The sequence below is a fragment of the Helicoverpa armigera genome, chromosome 3, assembly GCF_030705265.1.
Source record: "Helicoverpa armigera isolate CAAS_96S chromosome 3, ASM3070526v1, whole genome shotgun sequence".
Classification (NCBI taxonomy): Eukaryota; Metazoa; Arthropoda; class Insecta; order Lepidoptera; family Noctuidae; genus Helicoverpa; species Helicoverpa armigera.
Window position 1 is genome coordinate 9,735,770 of NC_087122.1, and position 11,555 is coordinate 9,747,324.

General features: G+C 36.5%; 1 protein-coding gene across 1 annotated transcript; it reads right to left on the reverse strand.

The window, feature by feature from the left end:
• Nucleotides 1-6,332: 6,332 nt before the first annotated feature.
• LOC110377786 (UPF0489 protein C5orf22) lies at nucleotides 6,333-11,137 on the reverse strand. The gene is made up of 4 exons (XM_021336804.3): nucleotides 10,987-11,137; nucleotides 6,883-7,743; nucleotides 6,555-6,800; nucleotides 6,333-6,474 (listed from the first exon to the last, which is right to left on the reverse strand). Exons 2-4 carry the CDS (start codon nucleotides 7,681-7,683, stop codon nucleotides 6,373-6,375), a joined length of 1,149 nt encoding a protein of 382 aa, XP_021192479.3. The 5' UTR covers nucleotides 7,684-7,743; nucleotides 10,987-11,137; the 3' UTR covers nucleotides 6,333-6,372.
• Nucleotides 11,138-11,555: the final 418 nt, after the last annotated feature.

Below are 11,555 nucleotides of genomic sequence, written 5' to 3' on the forward strand. Positions count from 1 at the left end.
ATTTCTAAATTGCATTTCAGCAACGCGCGAGTATTTTTTTACACAGAGGACAAAAATATTATGCAGAAGAACCACTCGGATAAAATTCTGAAAATGACGCATTGACTTGACGTAAAACTAGCATTTGCAGATTCCATCAAAAAATTACCTGTCCTCCCCATGGTCTTTACACCTTTCCTCAGCTAAACTCATCGTGAAGTAAATTCATTCTCTATTATTCTGCAGGGTCACAGAGCTACATCATCTAAGAAATACGTTCCCAGTGAAAAATATATTTTGCAGACAATCTATAAGTGCTACTACGTGAGCTTTTATGAGCCTTTTTTATGGAGATTGGTAATCATCAGGTAATGTGTCAAACTTTTACTGAAAACCCGCGTTTGTTCCCACAGCCTTGGCAGGATGATTTTATTAGCCTGCGGTATGATTCGAAAAAAAAAAACGTTTCGTGTCCCTTCAGAACAATAAGATGTATGCATGTTCATAATTGTACTTATTATTGTAGGAGTACATGCCACGGTTGTTCTGATTTCTTTTATTGCTCAATTCTGTGAAATACTTGTTTACTTCGGATACCAAATTGTATGTATAATCAAAGTAGATAGTAGGTGCATACCTACGTATATTTCAAGTAAACACGAGAGTTTAGTCACTTAGCTTAGTCATCATTGGTAAGAATATAGCGTGCAAAATATGTTTTAGGTGTCCAAAGTATTAGTTTTTTCTCATAAAAGCGACACACATTATTTTATCTGCTAGTGGCGCCACAGCACGGCGATGATGACAGCTTATCAAGTCCGCCATTGAAAAACATCGTTTACGCAAGCAGTATATTTATCAATGAAAGCAAGTTTTTTCTTATCGTCCACGGCCGTACTTATACGAGGTGAGGACTTGAAGACCCTACGATTCGATGTACGTGTTATAAACAACATATCAAGTGGTGGTGGTAGGTTCGATGACTTCAAATACCCACTAAATATGATGTTATTGACACTAAGTACTAATAAAAAATAATTTGGTACTTAACCAAACAGTAAGATGGGTTCTATAAGCGTGATGATTAGGTAGTTTTATTTTTAAGGTTCTGTACCATAAAAGAAAGAAACGAAGCAAGTGCAACTCGGAATCGCCCACGAAGGGTTCCGTAAGATTATCTCAAGACTATCTACACGGCTAAAAAAATGATGTATAAGAGCCTCCTTAAAAATTTACATTATTCTAGTTTTCAGCACTTATTTGTTGTTAAGTATAGCGGCTACTAACTGGTTTTTGAGATACAGCCAGAGGCAGATCCATCCGTCAAAAAAGGTTGTGGGGACATCCGATTCTTTCGATATGATTGGAGATTGATACACGTTCAAATTAATACAATTCAGGAATTTACAACAGGTGCAAGAGCGTCCATATAGGGAGAGGGTATGTAGGAAGATTAGAAACTGCATAGGGGAGTAATTAGAGAGAGTACGTAAGAAAATACATAAGGAACTACATACAGGGAGAGTACATAAAAAGAAGAAATTAGTATGGTGTTTTCAAACAAGAGTAGATCTGCCACTCGCTCAGCGAAGACTTTTACCCTATCGGTTCGGATGGAACGGTCTTTTATTGTGTTTTATAGGTAGACATGAGCAAAAACATCTATTTTAGATTTTCAGACGGAATTTAAATTTATCTTTCATGTTTTATACATTCATGACTGTCTCAAATTATAATCGAAAATTTATCTTCGTGCGCACGATAACTTTCGTAACTAGAGTAATAAAGCACGATCTAGGTCATAAAATAAAAGTGGAACTAGTGAAACATCGAAGTTCTCAAGTAGTCCTACAATCAAAGAGACCTACTCTATGTTCATAAATCATAACGCGCCGTAAACTCGCCTAGCGGAGAACACAAAGTGATATAAAAATACTGAATGTATTCAGAGTTTGTTGATTCAGGTAGCGTGCCGCACGATTATATTCCCTACGTGTGCAAAAAACAACTCTGGTCCATTCGATGTATAATTTCCTTGCATAAATAAATGACAATATGCCTGCGTTTGTTTCAACAAGGCCTATGTTAATTGAGCTCCTGTAACCTACTGAGAATTATTATTTCCAAGGTTTCTATCTATACATCTTAGAACTCAATAGTCGTGCAAATATTTTAGCTTACCTATGTGCCTTGCCTGTTTCGAAAATCTAAAGCTAGAATTGCAATCGTATCAGTTCATTCTGCAATAACAAGGTGTGATGAAAATAATGTTGATGACACGTGGGGCCTATAAAATATTTTCTGAGTAGTGCGTTTTTATTGGACATAATTGGCACATAAGTTTTCCAGGCATGGCCGACGCATGATGTAATGCGTTGTTAGTAATGTAATGTGACTAGAGTGTTCGATGCGCAGTTGACCCCAATCGCCCCCAATCGAAGGACTAAATTGTTTGTCCAATCAACTGATATTATCTTTAAAAATTCTACGTTTTATTATAGTCATTTAAAAGTTATCTCCATATTTCAGTATGAAGGGGATTCTTTCAGGACCAAATTATTTTCTGTTTAATGCCAGCAGAGAGGCGGATGAGCAGTTTCGCTATTCAGTAATCGAAAGTTCGTGATTAATAACTTCCGAATAATGCAAAAAACAAAAGATAATTCTGAACAGAATGAGTTAAGTTATCGACGGATAAAGCTGCCCGACAGTCTGCTAGGCAAAGTTTCATTGAGGGTTGTTATCTAAGCCAAGATATTTTGAGCAGACAACAGCAGCAGATAGCAACAACTACCTTGAATTGAGCCTATAGACACCTTCATAACAGTACACAGTAAAATAGAGTTACTTTATAGTGGGTTGTTGCTTGTCATCAAAATCCCGTGTTTTTATAATAACCTTAGAGGTATTCTCTTCGACACATCTTTCCTATTCGATTTAAAATTACGTTGGAGATGCACAGGAATCTCTGCGATTTCTTTTTGAAGAAGGTAGTTAAGTGACTCAACTATCAAATATTCAATGATCAAACATGCATATGATAGTTATTTCCAAACTGTACCAAGGTGCTATTGTCATCTTTCATCATCATCTAATTATGAAAATGATCACACGTGGGTGCCGTGTCATAAGCAGGCCTGTATTAGTAAGGATGGTGTCACACATAGCTATAGGGCGTCGATCCTCTTGTTAATACTAATTGACCTGCTTGAGGTGTCACCGGCCTTCTCAGATATTAGCAGGTCCACTCATCGCCGACAAATGCCAATGTAATAATTTTATTGATCTGATTTAAGTACTGAGTTCACCAAGAATCATATATAATTTTGGACTCAGTAGTTGATTATATTACATCATACAGGATGCAAGTACATGTATCTACATAAGTTCACGAAATCAAACTAGTGTATAAACTGAGCTGATATTCTTCATCATCAGTCAGAGCAAGCGAACATTTTCTGGTGCATTGTGCATTCCAACAATACACAACAGCGATGTTCAGAATCAGTTGTGTGCGAGTAAGTAGTAGTAAGTGTAAGCACTCATTCGTTTATTTGCCAAGTCAATGCAGTTTTAAGACTTTGGCCACTTAACTAAAAGTCTCGCAGAAAATAAAAATAGTTTTTCCACCGCAGTGAAGCCTGCATCGTACTAAAACAGCGATATAACACTCGATAGTAAAGTTGATATATTTTTATTATTCTTAAGTTAGCTGCATGTTCGCAGACTGCGGAACTACAATAACTTGTTCAAGTTGTCGTAATACTGTTCAAAGGTGTGCGTTCGCGCAGCGGAATGTTGTTGAATTTAAAGATTTTAATTATGCAGATAATTAGTGTAAGACGTCCTATAATTGTGTATGGTAAATAAAAATTTGTGTATGCAGCCATTGTGGAGAAATTCACCAAAAACAAATTCCGCTGGGCGAACGTTGGCGAACGTTGTCCTGGCGGAACTTTTTTTAATCCATAGACTTTACAAGAAAAGAGATGTGTCCGAAAATTAGTGTGTATTTGTGTATAATTGATTATGTATGAATGAAATCAGTGCATGCCTAAACTTCGGAGAAATTCAAGTTTCCGCTACGCGAACGTTTGGCCATTAGCTAGTTTTCATATATAGCGCTTACATAGAGAGCTGTAGATTTTTACATACGTTGTTTTGAATTTGTTTATATTTGTTTAAAAAAACAGATTTAGAAAAAGTCGTAGGGTTTAAAAGATAAAAATATAAACGTAAAATACAGTTATTAGGTCTTAGTTCTTAAAGTATGCAGTTTGGGGTCTAGATTTTCACGTTTACACAAACCTTGTAAGTGTCTCCAACATGTTGCCAAGTATCAATGATGTTCCGTTAGTAATTAAAAAGTTATAGGATATTTTACCATGAACAGATCACTGTTTACAAAGCAGTCGAATATCACGACGTTCTAAAGGAATTGCATGGTAAAATGTATGCCAATAATTAGTTTAATCATTCAACTATTCACTTGCAAAATTTCATGTCATTAAATTCAGTAATTAAAGAAAGACAATTATAATACTGACGAAGCATCGAAACCCTACATAATCCGACCAAGTTCGGATAGCTACAAAAAAGCGGCCGTGCCATATGTCTAAGCAACGTTCTTAACTTGGAAGGGTAGTATATTTATTAATATGGTACAGTTGCGTACACAAGCGTTAGGAAAAAATAAAACAATTGCATTTCTTGAATGAAAAATATTTTTTTAATAATAATGCCACTATCTACGACATTTTAGTTAAAATACGTAACGTTTATTAACGTTATTTTTAATCACGTAGTCAAGTAATTTATGTAAGTAATAATAATAAAAATATTTTTGTACACGGATATTTAAATAGCAGAAATAATAGAAGTACTTGTTAATTGAAGATTTATTTTTATCGTAGATAGTGGCATTATTATAAAAAAAAAAATTCAATCAAGAAATACAATTGTTTTATTTTTTCCTAACGCTTGTGTACGCAACTGTTCCATTTTAATAAATACTAACCTACCAAGTTAAGAACGTTACTTAGACAATGACACGGCCGCTTTTTTGTAGCTATCCGAACTTGGTCGGATTATGTAGGGTTTCGATGCTCCGTCATTATTATAATTGTCTTTCTTTAATTACTGAATTTAATGACATGAAATTTTGCAAGTGAATAGTTGAATGATTAAACTAATTATTGGCATACATTTTACCATGCAATTCCTTTAGAACGTCGTGATATTCGACTGCTTTGTAAACAGTGATCTGTTCATGGTAAAATATCCTATAACTTTTTAATTACTAACGGAACATCATTGATACTTGGCAACATGTTGGAGACACTTACAAGGTTTGTGTAAACGTGAAAATCTAGACCCCAAACTGCATACTTTAAGAACTAAGACCCAATAAGTGTATTTTACGTTTATATTTTTATCTTTTAAACCCTACGACTTTTTCTAAATCTGTTTTTTAAACAAATATAAACAAATTCAAAACAACGTATGTAAAAATCTACAGCTCTCTATGTAAGCGCTATATATGAAAACTAGCTAATGGCCAAACGTTCGCGTAGCGGAAACTTGAATTTCTCCGAAGTTTATGCATGCACTGATTTCATTCATACATAATCAATTATACACAAATACGCACTAATTTTCGGACACATCTCTTTTCTTGTAAAGTCTATGGATTAAAAAAAGTTCCGCCAGGACAACGTTCGCCAACGTTCGCCCAGCGGAATCTGTTTTTGGTGAATTTCTCCACAATGGCTGCATACACAAATTTTTATTTATCATACACAATTATAGGACGTCTTACACTAATTATCTGCATAATTAAAATCTTTAAATTCAACAACATTCCGCTGCGCGAACGCACACTGTTCAAAGGCAATATTTCGCTCTGGTAATTGTAGTGAACACTGTTTGTTAAAACACATTACAAATGAGTTACGACGATGCATTTGGCACCCGCGTTGAATGAGACTGCGTCTTACGACTCGCAGACATAGGATTAACGAGTACTCTACTATAGCTACCTAGTTGAAGCGGTACAAACGGAACGCGTAACCGCTACACATTTACACTAAACAATGAATGTAGTGCAGTGAGTAGTGAGTAACGTAAATTCCACGTTCTAAGGATAAATCCGCAAAAATATAGATTTCAGATAAACGTGCTAACCTGGTTTCCCATGACTATTTCATGTTATGTACCATGTGCTGGTTGTTGGTGTTATATAATAATCTAGACTGAGTAATTACATAAGTAGGGCCTTTCTAATTTCAGACTACGTCATTGCCCATAGGATTGGTGACCAGAAAATAATTCAAATATAAATAAATGTACTCCTTTTTATTCAGATTAAAAACTTAAAAGTTATTTAAACACGGCTTATAATGCTGTGGTATTCACATTGAGGTAATACAATGCTGGATCATCTGTGTCATACATTTCTTTCAAAGTTTCCAATACTAGATTCTGAATATAGTCCACCTGCAATAGAATGAAATATCAAATGTATAATTGCGTTTTTAAACCAATATTCATGGTTTACATATCAAGGCTTTACTAACCTGATGAGGAGGACAGTATCCATCGTCAGTGGATCTAGCAATAGTGATCAGTACAGGTGGAGGTATGTTTTTTAAAAGCGGAACTAGAGCTTTCTTGACCAAGTTTTGTATTTCTTGTTCCGTGCTTATGTGGTAGGGTAATCCACCCTGATCGCGGGTGCACCCTCCTGCGAACACTGCCCACCAGTCTGGCTTCTCGTTTAACCGTTCAGCTTCTTCTACAATTGCCGCTGCTAGCTCGGCAACCTGGTAAAGAAAACTATTATAAAAATAAAGTTAAATTTTGATACTAACTTTGTGTATGGGGGCGGCGCCGGTCTCCACTTACCATGTGGTAGAGTTGAGTTCGTTCTCCTTGATATTCATCTAAGTTATCACATCGCTCCAAGTGCTGAAACAAGCGTTCAAGTTCCTCAAGTTGTCGTTCTCGCAGTTCAACAACTTTATCAATTGTTTCACTGTCGTTGTTGTCGGGAAGTTTAAATTCAAATATAGGTTGCAATCGATCGTAGACATTAATATTTCCGTACAGTCCGAGAAAAGGATTACCTGTACTGAAGAAATCTAGATCAATGTCAAGTACATAAGGTTGTGTAATATCGAGGTTAGTTATAAGCTTTTGAATATTGTTTTCATCTTCTGCAAGTGACGAATCAGAGAGTTCAGCTGATGTAAAAATAAACTTTCTCTTATTGACTAGTTGTGAGCAGTACAGTGCATCGGAGAGGTAATACGGTTCCTTGCAGTCGACGCGCAGCTCGCCTGACGTCGGATGATCGCCGACGTGTATGGATCGCGTGTCGTCTCGGAATTGGCTCGCCCACGGCGGACGCAGCCACACGATTCGGCTGATGTGTCCAGCCGCCGCTGCCGGTACAATCCAATTTTCTATTTGTAATAATGGCAAAACATGTCTCCCAGAACGAGCTTCCTCTCCTTTCAATTTACGATCAATGAGCATATCAGGATGCGCATCCAAGTGTAGCAGAGTTGTTCCTTCTAATGGTAACTTTTTGCCTCCAATTGCAGAATATATAAATTGTAAAGCATCATTGTGTTCTTCAACTACATAAATAGGAATCTTTTTGAATCGCTTCAGATGTGTTATTTGATCACAGACTTCAGCCATTGAATTTCGTGGATCGTATGCAAAGTATGTCGACTATAATATTGAGATCTTGTGTTTAAACTGTAAAGGAATTAAAATATTAAAGTAATGTATTGTTTGACATTGCTGTTAAAATGAAAGTTCCTTTGAGAAAATATATTAGTACTCCCACATACGCTATCCTTAGTTTCACGTGATATTTAATAGAGAAGGTTGTTGATAGCTTTTTTATATTGATAATAATTCCTGTCCTTTGGCAGGTCAATAAAAAATATAATCAGGGTTTGTAATATTAACTGAACAGTATAACTTATGTAAACAACCCAGCGTTCTCTTGCCGAGACAACAGACTTTCGCTCTCGAAGTTATTTAGTCTATTCGAGGGTTTTTCCAATTTGGGTCAAGGTCAAACGAGGGAAAAATTCGAGGGTAGGGCCACCCTGCCTATTACAGCTACTGCGCACTTATTACGAACGTTTTGGCTGGCATATCCACGATATTGTGCCTTCATAGGCATCACCCGTGTTTACTGTTGAGTTCGTTTCGCAAGTTTTATAATGCGTGCTGGCGATGCTGGCTAGAAGAGGTGACGCCGCAGCCGAAACGTTTAATTTTATTAAAACTGAAAGAAAACATGAACGTGACGAAAGCCAAGCTATGATAGCTTGACTTTACCTTAACCCGGAATTGGTGATTTTCTCGATCATCAATAATTTGCAAGATTAGGTAGATATTCGTTCGTAGGTCTAATTTTAATATTACCTATTGCCAAAACCTATCAATTTGCAGTAGATCAACAATAACATCCAGAGGTAGGGGCCTCAATATTAAGTAGATATCCAGAGATTTCTTTTGTGGGGCGTAATATTATTTGAATTCATCAGGGTATGGGGCTGCGGTGCGCGAATCTCATCAAAACGGGCCATGAGCGTTTTCCATTAGCGTCGGCAAACTTCCGGCTGGCGCGCTGCGTAGTTGCGCGGTAGCTAGAAGGAGGCGGATGGCGCGGGGTGGCGGGGTGGCTGCTGCAGGAGCCGCGGAGGAGGGGTGTTGTGACGGCGCGGGCCCGGGGTCGATAGCGCGCGTCACTGACGTCACTACGCTACTACGCCCGCCCAAACATACCCCCGCGCGCGCCTCTCCCTCCTGACCTATTGCGCCGTTACGCCCACCTGGGTCAAGGTATGGAAGCCCGCTGGACCCGCCCGGATGTTCAAATACCTTCAGCCGACGTTACACTATATTACGTAGTTAAATAAAGGTTAACAATCGTTTTTTCTTCATAAGCAAACAGACGCCCACGTTTAAAGGATAGCAACATTCATTGATGTAACCTAACGCATTCATTAATAACGCGTTAGTACGCAAATCATTCATGTATCATCCTATATCATGAACTACAAGTACTGAAGAAATTGTTAAAATGTCGCATCAGACGCAGAGGTGCGATGGGGATGACTTCGAAGTTAGAACTTCTAAAAGCAAAAGTAAGTATATTTTCAGGTGGACTGTTTAGCTTTTAAATTAAAAGGGCTAAATTGTATTATACTTATCTTGTTTCAGAAAGTAGTAGCGGAAAACATTTAGTTGGCATTAAATAAATAACCCTTACTAATTTAATAAATGCGAAAATAATTCTGTTGATCAATCCGTCGCGCTTCCGCAAAAAATACAGAACCCATTTAAATGAAGTTTGGTACGCATGGTGATAAGTCTAGAGCCTGAGAAGGAAATAACACAGAGACCCACTCTACGGCATATTCACGCCTTGTTGTCCAAATACCCGATCATTCTAAAGCTGTTTATAAATTCATATATTATACCTAAGCAATGTGTATTAGTACATACTTGATATATTTAAAAAACTGCGTGTCTTCCACATCATTCCGAAAATAAATAACTGATAGGTCTGGTTGCTTTGTTTAATTAATTTTTCTTCCAGCATAATGGACTTGTAAAAATCCCATCAGGTCAAAAAGCTAGAGGGCCTATATCATTTGATCCATTCTTTCAGGGCCACCTAGGGTCCAGGGTCCAAAAAATTCGTATATAACTTGCTTAAATTCAGGTACATAAACTAGTAAATAAGGAAGCATATAGGAAGAGTGTTTAGGGGAGAAGGTACATCAGGGAAGTACATAATGGAGGGAGTTAATAGCAGGTTTAAAAAAATAGAGGTACGTAAAGGGAGAATATAAGGGAGTACAGACCGGGTTTCAAGAACAAACATACTTATAGTAATACGATACAAAAATATTTTATTTCTGTACCAAAATATAGTAATGGTACATAAGGAGAATACTAAAAGAGAAAATAATAGAGTTTATATTGTATGTGAGGAAGTAGGCGATTAAAAGTACCCTAAAAAAAGGAATAGGTGTGAAATCACAAATAAATTAGGGTTGTGTAGTTACCCACAGTGCCCACTATGGTTGATCCACCACTGCTCCCAGGATATTGGAAAAAGATTGAAAATGTTTATACCCATTACTTTACTATTTACTTTTATCAGGCACTTGGGATAGAAAGACATAGATAGCACTTTCACTAAAGTGCAGTTTTTTTAAACCACTTGTTTGCCTAAAGCCTTAGTAAAATTATCAAAACTTTTCTTGGGTTAGCTGGGGAGTTTCTTGACAACAAATCACTATCCAGTAGCCTCTAATACTCTCTTATAGTACTATAGGAGCCTGCATGTGCTCTTATACATATTACTTTCAAGTTTTTGTGCTATGTGTATGCATAGCTCTCCAATTTCTTTAATCTAACAGGGTTTTAGGTTTATGTGTACTTTATAAAATGTACAACCTGTGTAGCACGGAATGCCTACAAAAAAGCTAGAGCTAGCTACAGCCTTGTAAATAAATAATGCCGCCATTGTAAAGAGGCTGCACCAAGTTTTAAAAATTATTACTTAATTTTCCACTTGAGCTTTCACTCTTGTCTTGAGGAAAGCCAATTTTTTTATTATGCTATAAAATTGCCATTGCAAAGAGTAAAATCTTTAGAAACTTTCACATTTATAATATTGAAAATTATTTTGTTATTTATTGTATATTATAATACTGAATAGAAGTTGTTGTTGCTGGTTGCGGTATTAAGGAACTTGGGTCAGTGGGTTGTCTTAGTAAATTTTAAAAATAAAGTACATATGTATTTCTATTGACTGGCATGACACAGCTAGGAACATAAGACATAAAAGATAACAATTATTATAACTAACTGCTTTATTTATGTTAAAGATATATGTGTAAACTATTTGCCAGTGTTTGAATAACTCTATAAACACCTAATGTTAAGCGTCACAAAATAACAAGTTCTTACTTTATTTCTCCTGGATTTTTGGGCTTAAACTGACTATCACACAGCATACATTATTATATAAATAATTTTCAAAATAAAATTGTTTCAAGACAAGAGAGGTTATTTTTATTTTTATAATCGAGGCCTGACGTTAATGTACTAATGACAGTGACATTGACTTGTACGAGCGTATGACGGCGACTAGTGCTTGAAACGAAATATTTTAATATTTTTATCAATATTTTAATCGTAATATGGATCGTCTAGGGAGCGCCTTATATCAAGGATCCTCCATTTCAAGCAGCTTTTCTACACTACAAGTGCCGACTTGGCCAAGATTAGACGAATATGAGGACTTGAGGACAGTAGAGACGCACCTCAGCTTACTTCTTCGCCTCTCTATTACTCCTTCCTCGTTGTGTCAAGGTACTTTACGTGTAGTGTGGACGCTGCTCTATATTAAAATTATCTGTGTGTTGTCAATATTGTATACTTTGATTGTATTATGTGTACAACAATTTCAATTTGAATTGTTGATTTGAATGAGAAAAGGGATATTTTATATTTGAAAAGCTTTTTCCACCGGGTTC

Coding starts and splice junctions, on each gene's coding strand:
- LOC110377786 (XM_021336804.3), bottom strand. CDS start 7,683: ATGGCTGAAGTCTGTGATCAAATAACACATCTGAAGCGATTCAAAAAG. Junction 6,801..6,882: donor GAACTCAACTCTACCACATG/GTAAGTGGAGAC, acceptor TTTCTTTACCAG/GTTGCCGAGCTAGCAGCGGC. Junction 6,475..6,554: donor GATACTGTCCTCCTCATCAG/GTTAGTAAAGCC, acceptor ATTCTATTGCAG/GTGGACTATATTCAGAATCT.